The sequence below is a fragment of the Rhinatrema bivittatum genome, chromosome 1 (assembly GCF_901001135.1).
Source record: "Rhinatrema bivittatum chromosome 1, aRhiBiv1.1, whole genome shotgun sequence".
NCBI classification, from domain to species: Eukaryota; Metazoa; Chordata; class Amphibia; order Gymnophiona; family Rhinatrematidae; genus Rhinatrema; species Rhinatrema bivittatum.
Window position 1 is genome coordinate 294343926 of NC_042615.1, and position 12649 is coordinate 294356574.

General features: G+C 41.9%; 1 protein-coding gene across 2 annotated transcripts in view; it reads right to left on the reverse strand.

Moving 5' to 3' along the window:
- COL25A1 (collagen type XXV alpha 1 chain) overlaps nucleotides 1-12649 on the reverse strand; it is a 971115-nt gene that overhangs the window by 555264 nt on the left and 403202 nt on the right. For both annotated transcript variants that reach the window (XM_029596536.1, XM_029596528.1), the window contains exon 3: nucleotides 3441-3485. In XM_029596536.1, coding sequence (XP_029452396.1) covers nucleotides 3441-3485 — 45 coding nt within the window. The remainder of the gene's footprint in view (nucleotides 1-3440; nucleotides 3486-12649) is intronic.

Genomic DNA, 12649 nt, shown 5'->3' on the forward strand with positions numbered 1-12649 from the left:
AGACTGGCAGAGAGCTGTTTGGATGGGGCCTCTGTAGCGCATGTGGTTCAAACAGCTGATGTTTGACCTGCGCCACGCCGACCTTCGCTCAAGCTCTGCCGATAGAAGACGATACATGGCATCAAAGTTCTCATTTGATAGATATATTAGAAAATCATGAGGGTAATATACTGCCTGAGACAGAGGACACATGATACAAACCTTTTCTTTTTTAGTTCATAGTATAGTTCAGTGATTTATGATAAAATGTTTCTTGCATATGAAGCAATGTGGATTTTCAGAACTAATTAGCAGTTTTTGACAGCTGAAATTAATGAAAAGCAAATAGAATTACTGCCTGTGCTGATTAAGTGGCTACCTGTTGAAATATTAGGAGCAAATTGCTCTCCTAATCAATGTAATATAGCCCTGACTATTTATTATTGAACTTTGGAGCAGTCATGAAAGTTTAAAATAACTGGTTTGAGAGAGCTGTGTGTATAAGGGAGAGAGTTTGAGCGTGTGATTGTCTGTGGATATGTTTATATGTGAGGGAGAGCCAGTGAGAGAGTGTGTGTGTGGGGGGGGGGGGGGAGGAGAGCTTGTATGTGCGAGAGCCTGTGGGGGAGAGACCTAGTGAGTGTGAAAGACCGAGTGTGTTATGTGAGGAGGGGAAAGAGCCTATGTATGTATATAAGGGAGAGAAAACCAGTGATTGTGAGTACCCGTGTGGATGTTCTCTGCCTTACTATAAAAAAAAAAAAAATCAAAAAAATATCCCACGGATGGCCACCAGGGGGAGCTCTGTACAGAGCCAGTCATGGGGACAATTTTTTTTCTTATTTTCCTCCTCTAAGTCCTAGGTGCGTCTTATGGCCAGGTGCGTCTTATAGTACGAAAATACGGTACTTGCTGTATGGCACACCAACCTCTGTAGGGCAGGCAGTGCAGATATGACGAAGACGTATCCAAAAGAAGAGGTTAGAAAGCACAAGTCCTACCAGTCTCTCTCCCAAATTTTAAAACAAAGGAAGAGAAAGGCGAAGACAAACAAAGCTGTCACAATGGGCCAGCTCCTCCTATATACACATGCAGGAGAAGTGTGGTGCGGGCAGTCAGCTCAGTTAGTTATCTTGGCTGCTGTATACAGCTGCCAGAGCTCCTGTTGCCATTCCAGACATTCATCATGAGTCATAGCCAGTGCTCAGTGCACGGTCTTCCTGTCTCATCCAGCGTGAGAATAAGAGACTGGAAGGCCTCAAATATAGAAGATGAGGAGGTGCTATGTACAATGGATGTGCCGCAGAGTAGGTCCCAGCTACCCATGCCCTGCATACTGTCCATTATATTACCACACTCCAGGACTCATGCTGTAGCTAGGAAGAAGAAGCATGCATGATTACTCAGAAAGAAGTTCCTACAAGTGGTGTCTCTTGTTGAGTAGAGCCCAGGTGCTAGTCTAAACCTGAATGGTGTCTTTTCTGTGGCATACCTGATCAGGTCTGAAGGCACATCAGTGTGTCATGACTTGAATAAAAAAGTACTGAGGGGGCCCACGAGGCAACATCCATGAAGGTATTCCCAAACATGCTCAGTAAAGCAAAATATTTATGAGCTGAGAGAGAAAGATCCATTCGGTGCCAATATATGATGTCACACATGTGTCATGGCTACTTCAGCCCTGCTTGTTAATGGACAGTACCAGTGGGATGCCTCTTTATTACTGCTTAGATTGTGGCATCTATAGTCAAAAGCTACCAACATGAGTTTTTCATCGTATGAAGGACTCCTGTTTTAGAAAGCTTGGGACAATGTCATGGCCAATTACTGTGTCTGCAAAGTGCTGTGCCAGCACAGGGATCTCAGCTCCAAGATCTGTATGTTGAAGGGGAGTTTTAGCAGGTACATGAGGCATAGAAAGCATCCATGACTTCAACCTCCCCTAAACAGCTTGATCAGGTTTTTTAAGACATTAAGCATTGTAAATTTTCTTGTGTAAAACACATACTTGGCATTATGAAGGGTAGTCACTACAGCATGATATCTTGTGCTAATGTTAACACATGCAGGTTAGTGAATCGGCCCTATCAAATATAATGGGCAGTGACAATTAGTGCGCCTTTTAACCTACATTAACATTAGCATGATCCATGTTCACTCAAGCATTAAACTTGTCCTATTTGTTCAGAAAATTTCTTGAGAAACTAATTCTGCCAGGAGAAGTGGAGCATTACCAGACACTCCAGCATGTAATGCTGGAATTTTTAATCCTGGTGTTAACCGACTGATATCTGTCTAGTTATGAGCTCCACGTTTGCATTTTAAACTGGGGATACTGCAGAATCAGCATTCACATCCCCAGAAAAGGGAGAGAGCATTACAATCATTGCTCAATAGTGATACCTACTGGCCAGACTTAGGGTGCACACAAACCCCTTGTGACCACAGGCAAGTCACTTAATTCTCCTTTGCCTCAGGTACAAACTTACTCCTAAATTCATCAAAATGCTATAAATATAGTGGAAATAAAATAAAAAAAAATAAATAGGAGAGCAGGGGAGGGAGAGGGAGAGAGAGAGAGAAAGAGAGGGAGAGAGAAAGAGACTCTATATAGAGTTAATGTGACATGCTATAGATTTATATATATATATATATATATATATATATACCACTGTGTATAGCAGGTTTGGGGGGTGGTTTTACATACAGTCAGAGAAATTAACTGCATTGTACAAATCAACTCCTCTTGTTCGTACCTTTCATTGATTCAAATGACAGAAATTCAGCAGTCATATCAAATTTGCAGTTAATTCCTCTGACTGTGTATGTAAAAGCACCCCCGCAAACCTGCCCTGAGTTGAAAGCGTCACCTCTTACAGTGGTGTGTGTATATATATATATATAGAGAGAGAGAGAGAGAGAGAGAGAGAGACTGTATAGAATTAATGTGACATTATCTCTCTCTCTCATTTTCCCTAATGCACAGAAAAAAAGGTATAGTTAATAGAGATGTGCGAACGCACATCCCTAATAGTTAAATCCCGCACTAGCAGCCCCTCATTTCCATTAAGTCCTCCCACTTGCATACTAAAAGGCCCTCATGATTTTGATGAATGACCCAGTTATATTGTGAGCCCTACACTGAATGTAATCTGCTTTGAAGTGTTTGAAAGGCAGAATATAAATTGAAAAAAATAAATATCATATCTCTATAATCTATGAAACACAGGTTTTAACAAATTAAAAATCATACAAAAGATAAGCTATATGTCAAGGATTACAAAATATCTAATTGAAGATACTTGAAAAATCTGTACTCACCCTAGCCCACAACATGTAATGCAACAGAACAAATCCAGAATAGAAGAAAACAAATGATGTCACAACCATTCTTAAAACAAAACTGACTACCCATACACATAATCAAAACAGAACATTTTGCTTCCAACTGGAAAACTTACCAGTTTCACCTCTTCTTCCCCTCTTTCCTCGCTTTCCTGGAGGACCTGAAAAAAAAAACAACCCATAAAATAGTGTTAGCTATCTAAAAACTGAATTCATCGTGAGCCTTTTGTGTGTAGCTCAAAATACACACTTATCTGTGCCAAACGCGAGTAAAAATTAATTTGTTAATGTTTCACTTATGAAGCACAAATTCATATTTAGATTAAAGAGACTGACGACTAGGTAGCAACTTACAAGACTGCCTGACTCTAAGGCCCAGTGACACTGTGTCAACATCATAAAAAACACTCTCGTGAATTGGCACACAAGTTGATGGTCCTATAAAACCTGTTCGGGCGCCAGCAGCTAAGATAGTTAGACTTTGGGACCTATGCAATAACGTTTTGCTGGGCAACTTAGGTGAAATTTTTACGTGCACATAAAAACCATATTTAATGTGCTATGCAAACATTTTTACCAACAGCGGGATAAAACATCCCTTCAGGGCATAGCCACAACACCAATGTGGACATTAATGCAAAAAAACGTTTTAACATCCGTATTAGCTTCAGCATGAAATCTCCCATCTCAGAGAAAAGCTGAATAGGCCAAGCTGTCCCAGTAGATCTTCTTCCTGTCTCCCCTACTCTCCGCTGAAGATCAAGGGGCCATAAGTACCACCCTCCCCCCCCCCCCATCTCCTGCATAAAGTCAAATGGGCCAAATGCCCCTGAATGAACCCCTCCCTAGTTCCATTCCCTCCCCTTTTGTAGGTCCCACCCCTGCCCATCACTTCCAAAGTAGTCCAGAAACAGATTGGAGCAGGACAGAGCACGACTCATCCCTTCCTCACCATTGCCAAACTTCGAAATGATGCTGGCTGACCTTCTGCACTACTTTGCCCTTCCCTATGCTGGAGAAGGGAGTGTGCAAAATGTCGGCTGGTGGGGGCAGGAGGGGGTCATGCTCTCTCTTGTCCTGATATTCTTCTAGACCCTTTTTGAAAGGGGTAGGCGGGGCTGGATTTCATGCAATCTAAATGTTGAGGGCCTGCCTCACCATTCTTAGCAAGTTTCATGAGGTTTCTGGTCATGCGCTACTTTAGGTACATGGAACATGAAAAGATTAGCACATCTGTTTTTTAGTTATGGTGAAATTACTTAAAGAAGGAATTTGGAGCCTTGTGAAATGAAGAAATATTTTATAGTTTAACGGAGAAATATTAGAAGTGATAGCACATTTACAGGTATATTTACTGAAGGATTGTTCTCATTTAGTGTCTATGGAAAGAAATGCTTAATAAATAGGACCCTAAAACTGCTAGGCCTATCTAGCATGCCCATTTTTCCTAACTGCTGTAAGGAGGACCAATGTTTCTCAATTGATGTGCTATGCCACACTAGTGTGCCATGAGAATGTACTGCTTGTGCTGCAGTGGTGGCTACCCCAGCATGAGCCTCCCCCAACATGATCCTGTTTTCCCCACCCTTAAGGTTGGTATTCCTAACAACCTCCGAGTCTCAATCCCCTATATAGCATGCTGACCTTCACCACACCCTATGCTTGGGGTTTTATCTCCTCTCCCTACTTTTGGTCTATGTAAAGCTCTCCTCATGTGCCCTTTTATAACACCTGCTATGTCCTTCCACTGATATTGCCTGGCATGTCCTCCCAATTGTCTCCTCAAACTCCAGTCAGAAGAACATAAGAACATAAGAAATTGCCATGCTGGGTCAGACCAATGGTCCATCAAGCCCAGCATCCTGTTTCCAACAGAGGCCAAACCAGGCCACAAGAACCTGGCAATTACCCAAACACCTAGAAGATCCCATGCTACTGATGCACTGAAGCAATTAATAGCAGTGGCTATTCCCTAAGTAAACTTGATTAATAGCAGTTAATGGACTTCTCTTCCAAGAACTTATCCAAACCTTTTTTGAACCCAGCTACACTAACTGCACTAATCACATCCTCTGGCAACAAATTCCAGAGATTTATTGTGCGTTGAGTGAAAAAGAATTTTCTCCGATTAGTCTTAAATGTGCTACTTGCTAACTTCATGGAATGCCCCCTAGTCCTTCTATTATTCGAAAGTGTAAATAACCGAGTCACATCTACTCGTTCAAGACCTCTCATGATCTTAAAGATCTCTATTATATCCCCCCTCAGCCGTCTCTTCTCCAAGCTGAAAAGCCCTAACCTCTTCAGCCTTTCCTCATAGGGGAGCTGTTCCATCCCCTTTATCATTTTGGTTGCCCTTCTCTGTACCTTCTCCATTGCAACTATATCTTTTTTGAGATAAGGTGACCAGAATTGTACACAGTATTCAAGGTGTGGTCTCACCATGGAGCGATATAGAGGCATTATGACATTTTCCGTTTTATTAACCATTTCCTTCCTAATAATTCCTAACATTCTATTTGCTTTTTTGACTGCTGCAGCACACTGAGCTGACGATTTCAATGTATTATCTACTATGACGCCTAGATCTCTTTCTTGGGTGGTAGCTCCTAATATGGAACCTAACATAGTGTAACTACAGCAAGGGTTATTTTTCCCTATATGCAACACCTTGCACTTGTCCACATTAAATTTCATCTGCCATTTGGATGCCCAATCTTCCAGTCTTGCAAGGTCCTCCTGTAATGTATCACAGTCTGCTTGTGATTTAACTACTCTGAATAATTTTGTATCATCCGCAAATTTGATAACGTCACCCATCGTATTCCTTTCCAGATCATTGATATATATATTGAAAAGCACCGGTCCAAGTACAGATCCCTGAGGCACTCCACTGTGGTAGTGGTATCTAATACTAGGTTTACTTCCTGTGTTCTTTTTTTTTTTACCTTCATTTTTATTGAGTCAATCGAAATTACAGTTGCAAATGATATCAGAGAAAGCAGACAAAAGAGAGACAACCACATTAACAGTACAACAGCAATGATAAACAGTTGCCACAGATAAATGCACCATCGACTCAAACTTCCTATGTTCTAATACTAGGTGCCTAATACTAGGGCAAGTCTCGCAGTAGAGCCATGTGGATTTTTATAGATCTTGCCGTTCAAACCACAAGATTTGGCCCTTTGTGGCACAGGACGTTGATGCTCTATTTGTCCCAGCACCTCTTGCCAGCTTGGGGGGATGAGAGGAGAAGGAGACAATCGGGAGGACAGACCAGGCCATATCAGGGGGAGGACATAGCAGGGATCATAAGAAAGCATGCGGGGAGAGCTTTACAAAGATCAGAGGGAGAGAGGAGAGATAGAAACTAGGATGGGAGCAGGGAAATAGTGAGAGATGATCTAGGATGAATGGATGGATGGAAGGAGAAGGAGAGAAAGAAGGCTTAGTATGACAGAGAGGGAGTTGACATGAGAAGGGGAAAAGGAGAGATGGATGACAAAGGACTGAGAGAGAGATGACTTGAGATAGTGGAAGGGAGAGGGCAAGGAAGAGGAAAGGAGAGAAAGAGGAAGAGGAAGAAGGTAGAAGGTAGAAAGGACCCTGGATAAAAGTCAGGGTAACAGAGAGGAAAAGAGGAAGAGGGATGGAGGAAGAGGGAGAAAGAGACAGGAATGGGCATTGGGAAGAAGGAGATGGTGAAATGGAATAGTGAGGACCAGGAATAGAGAGAGGGAGATTTGAAGATGGGAGGGTGCAGAGAAAAGGGGAGCGATTGATCAGAGAATGAGGGGGAGGGGAAGGAGAAAGGATCCAGGATGGAGGAAGAAGGCAAGAAGAGTAGGTATTGAGTGGATAAAGATAGGAAAAGTGATAGGGGAGAGGGAGCTAGAGAAAGGACTGGAGAGGGAAAGAACTGGTGATAAAGGAGTGAGAGAGAAGACCTGGATCTGGGGGAGAGTAATACAGGGAGATAATGGAAGAAGAAAAGGATAAAGAATGGAGGGGAGGGGAGACAGTAGAAGAAAGAGAAGGAAGAATGGGAAAAGGAAAGCAGTTAGGAAGAGAAAGAGGAGACAGTAGAAAGAAGAGATTCAAGGGAAGAAAGCAGAAAGGTTAAAGGAAGAGAAAGTGTTAAAGTATCTACTCTGAAGGAAACAAACAAAGGAGGAGGAGAGCAAATGGAAACAGAAAAATTAAGGAACACACCAGACAGAGAGAGAGAGAGAGAGACAGAAAAAAGGAAAAGAGAGAAGACCACAGAATGAGAAAAAAAAGACATGCAAAACCAGAAAAGCAAGCCACAGACATCAAAGTCTGGAAATTTATATTGTCTGATAGAGAATATTAATAACTATTCAGTGTACAATCTAGTATAAAATCTCTGACCTGGATGTACCTCTCACATAGAGTTTACATGTTAGGAATAGCTGGATTTTATTGGCTAATATGACTTTTTCTGATGTATAATTAATTCTCTTATATGCAGGACATACCTGCCAAACCTGAGGTTTTTTACTGGGTCCAAAATATTTTGTGGTAACAAAACTTAAAGAATTTAGGTATATTTTGAGTGTAGAATATCACAATATTCCATGGAGATGGTACATCGGAGTTCCTCCTCACACCAAAATGACCTGCTTGCTCACTATTAGTAATACGGGGAACAAATATCCCTGATTTACCTACCAGAAATCTGGTAACCATACCCACCTTCCCACTGGCAAAAAAAGAACAGCACTTCTTACCTGTCTATACCTCCTCTGCCAGCTACAAGCTGATGTTTGAACGCATGGAACCCTGTTATCTTGCAGGATCCATTGGTCCACAAATGCATGGACATCAGATTGAAGCCTACAGAATGAGTCACACACAGGTTTGGTGTACCACAAGGATTAAGCAAACTTGAAAGTGTGCCACAGCATAAAAAACAATTGAGAAGCACTGCTCTTCTGTACCTCTGTTGAGAAGCTCTTGCATAATCTACCAGCCTTTCTGCAGGGAAATATTTTAGGTTGCACATAATTGTAGGTCTAACCTCCAACCTTGTACTACAACATATCATAAACACAAAGAAATGATCTGGCTTCTGGAGAATTAATGCAAAGATTATTAGTTTGTCTAAATGTCTGTTCACAAAAAGGTAAACTAAATAAAGCTGTAGTCTTATTCTACCAAAAGGATACTATTGCAGGTTTGTGTGGTTATCAGAGCCTACACGTGTTAATATTATTGAAGATGAAGATAGCAGTAAAAGCTGGATCAAACATAAACATTATTTAAATCAGCAGCTCTTGAACTTTCTCTGGGAGGGACCCAGTTGGAGCTTGCTATCACTAACTGTCAACCAGTAGACACTCAGGGGACCATCAATTAATGAAGATCAGTCTCTCTAGGCAGGTAGTCTTATGGTACAAATTCCATGCATATATGTGTGTGTTGGCCAGTAATGTGGTATAGTAAACCCAACAGGCAGTATTGGTAGCCAAAATGTTTTTTGAAGACATTGATTGTAGGCCCAGGTTCCACTGAAACAATGAACATATTGAAACTCTGTGAACAGCAGTCCTATTTTGAATAAAAGATTTGCACCTGCTTTTATGCCTTGAATGATTATAGACTGAGCTCCTCTGTTTTTCTTAGCACTAATGGCTGTTACTGCCAACCAAGTGGTATTTTTATCACAAGCTGTACTGAGATGATGTATTGCAGTTTTACTTTCTGTGGCTAGCATACATATACTTATAATGATAGAGCCAGGCATTGTTTCCTGCTTCTTGAAATCTAAATGCCCTGATATGTGTTATTGGTAATAGGGAGCCCAACGTTCAAAACTTTATGTGGTTTACAATTTGTGCATGAACATGGATGCATGGCAATTTATGCAAGTATTTTAGAAACTGTTCACGTGCATGTTGTAGGAAAACATTTTCAATGCCAGAATACACTTACTTTCTCAATCTATTTCATTATAAACTTACACACAATAGTTTATAAAGTATGCGTGCATACAGTTCTGAAAATACTTGCATGTTTCTAGAACTCACCAGTTTGCTGATACCTCCACAGTTCACCCAGTCCTTCTCCAGTTCACCTAGATCCCTGATCACTTCATCCTGAACCCCCCTAGTTCACCCAGACCCCCACCCAAAACCTGCAGACAAAAGATGAGCCTGAATTCAATTGTGCAAGTCCATTTAGCAAGTGTAAAAATATTTGGACAAGTTCAGTCATGTATACAAGTATACCTCTTACAAAATAGTGTGCATACTTCTGAACTCCATCCCAAAATGCCCATTGACCACTTCATCCCCCCCCCCGGTAAAATGTACGAACTATACTGCAAACATGCACATGCCCTCGAGATTTATAAAATACATATACGTGTGTACGCAGATTCATGCATTAAGGCTGGAGCTCTGAAACACCTTTTTACCAAAATTATCCCGTAACTGAGGGTCCTTTCCAGGTGGAATATTTGAATATATTCCTGTTTTCTTTGTTCTTTTAAGAAATGATTCTACAACTTATTGGTAGTGTAATTGCACTATTCCAAACCCCAGGAATTGTTTTACCCTCATGCTTAACATCTGGTTTCCTTGCAACTGGGGCACAAGAAATAGGATTTTCCCACATTCTGGTTTCCATATCAAGGCTTGGGAATGTTCCTGCCTGCGCAGGTGTTTGCAAATTTTGTATGAGGCCAAGAATGCTTGCATGAGCATGTTTGTACTTATGCACATGAATTCCAAGTGCTCTTCCCAGCTTGTCCAGAAATGTGGAGTAGGAAAAGTCCTCTGGTGGAGACAAGTGTTCTGGAGGGTCCAGAAGGAGGTTGAAAAGGGATCAGGACATCAATGACGAAGAAGGTGACCGAGGAGGGTTCCTTGATCACCTTGGAGGGGTATAAGCCTGGTGGACATCCTCTCACTGGCAGGGGACTCCATTTCAAGCAAATGCCGTGGATTAGAACTCTCAAGGATCTTGATGGAGTATCCACTAGGAATCCTGCTCATGGGGAGAAAATCTGAAATCCTGGAAAGGAGACGTTGGAAGGTACCCCCCCCCCCCTCTTTATCCTTAGCCACTACAGAGATAAATAAATCCTTCACCAACTCTGCCGTCTGGTCGAGCAGCTGACATGGCCTTTGTCCTGGCAAGGGTGGTGGAACATCTTTTCTGATACCAGAATGGAATCCTGCCTATGCCCTGGGCTCTGCAAAATCTGAATTGGAAGCTGATTAGACGTGAGAAGTACCAGAGAGCAAATGGGATTTGGAGTTTCAATGCGTAGCGCTTGTTCCATTAATTGTATTGGTCTAAGGGCTGTGGTGATTGGTTGGGATAAGAGTAGCATATGCTCCTCTGCCCCAACAAAATTCTGTGTAGGCCAGCATATAGCTCTGTTAGAAGCACAGCAGCGCGATGCACTGAAGTTGGAGCAAGGTGCCCTGATAGTAAAGGCATTGTTTTCCAATGCATTTCATGCTCCAGGGCTCAATGTGTTGAGGATTTATGCACCAAATGGTGCTCGTGTCTTGTATTTCAACAGTGCTGTGGGCTTATACATTGATGGAACTGAAGACTTTTGCTTTGACAGTGCCAGGGCCTTGTGCTTTGATGATGCCAATGGTGCTAATTCATCGTGCGTTGATGGCACCAATGTTGCCAATGCACTGAGCATCAACAGTGCCTATGGTGCCAATGCACTGAGCATCAATGCACTCAAGGCGCAATGCTTTTTATGTGCTAGCGGCTCCGCAGAGTGGCACCTCTTCTTCCTCAATATATGCCACTGTTGACTACTCAACCCCCAAGGATTTGGCCTGTTCCACCAAAATGGGGGATACTTTTAAGGAACTTCTCCTCAACTCATTTTCCAAGGAAGCGGACGAGGCTGTGCTTCAGGAGGAGGATCAAATGCATCCTCTGAGAGACTTATGCAGTTACTCCATTTTCCAGGCCCTTGATTTTTGAGTACATGGGGACATCTGTCTACAATTGCTGGTCTGGTCATAATCCAGTTCCAGGCAGTGGTATTAAAGGCCATGCCCATGGAAAATCACTATTCTTCTACCACATAATCCACTCATTATGGATTCCTTCTTACCGGACTTGAAAAGAATGAAACACTCTTAATTTCCTTTCTTTTTTCAACAGTACTGAAAAGTGCTGTTGGGGGGCTGCTGAGGAGAAAGCCACTTTTAAAGAAAAAAGTATCAGGATTTTCACAGAAAAACAGAGAAAGCTGCATGTCTGGTGCTGGTGCTTGGATGAAAAAAAAAATGAGGGGGGCCACCAAGTTAACGCCCTGCACAGGAACTCCCTCACCTTCTCAGAGCAAAAGCTCTACGAGCTAAGGCAGAGAGGTCTGTGGGGTGCCGCTGCCAGATGATGTCTCCCTGTACGTCATGGCTAAACCAGCCCTGCTTGTCGATGGAAAAATGATTATAAACAGAAAATGTAATTAAGAGTAAACAGTAAACAGCACATAATGTTTCAAGAAGTTTTGGATGAGTTAAGAACGTTGGAGGCAGACACCTTAAGCGGTCCTGGTTTTATGCCCATCTTCCAGGGTTCTTTTAGGTCCCCAATCTGCTCCTTGTACAGTATAGAACTATTTTTTGTTTACATCTGTTCCTAATCTTTTCCCACTCTCTGTGCCCAAAGGATTTCACAGGGAAGGATGGTTTCAATAAAGATTAATGAAACCAGGTTTTACCACAGACAGTAGCGGAAGAGAGCGTACTGTAATTGAGATTTGCCCTGCCAACATCAATAAGCTTGTTTTACTTGTCAAATGCTTCTGGGATCAGTGGCACAAACGAGACGGTTAAGGATACAGCCCCAGCAATGAAACTACAAAGATGGAAAAATAATTTACTTCCCATTTGTTCGGTGGCAGTGTTAAAGAGTATCCATAAGGGTATTTACTTCATATTCCTAAAGGTATTTTTATTCAGATGCCAAAATCGGTATTATTGTTACCTTGCCACTGGGAGTAAGTTGTCTGTTCCATGACTAATGCTGAGATTAAATATCAGACTTTCCGCTAGCCAACCCTGGTAGCATGGATTTAATTATGGGAGAAGTACATTTCCTTTCAGCTTTTATTAGCATTTAAGACAAATGTTTGTTCCCTATTTCCCTCAGACCTAATATCCACCAATTGTTTTTTACCTACTCAATTACCAGATTATGTATGCGTCTCTGAGACCTAAAGCCATTCAAAAAAATATTTCTACAGTTCTCCTCAAACTCGCTCTTTTTGGCACGTTGAGTAGCCTTGTGGTTTATTACACATACCGCTCATGTAAAT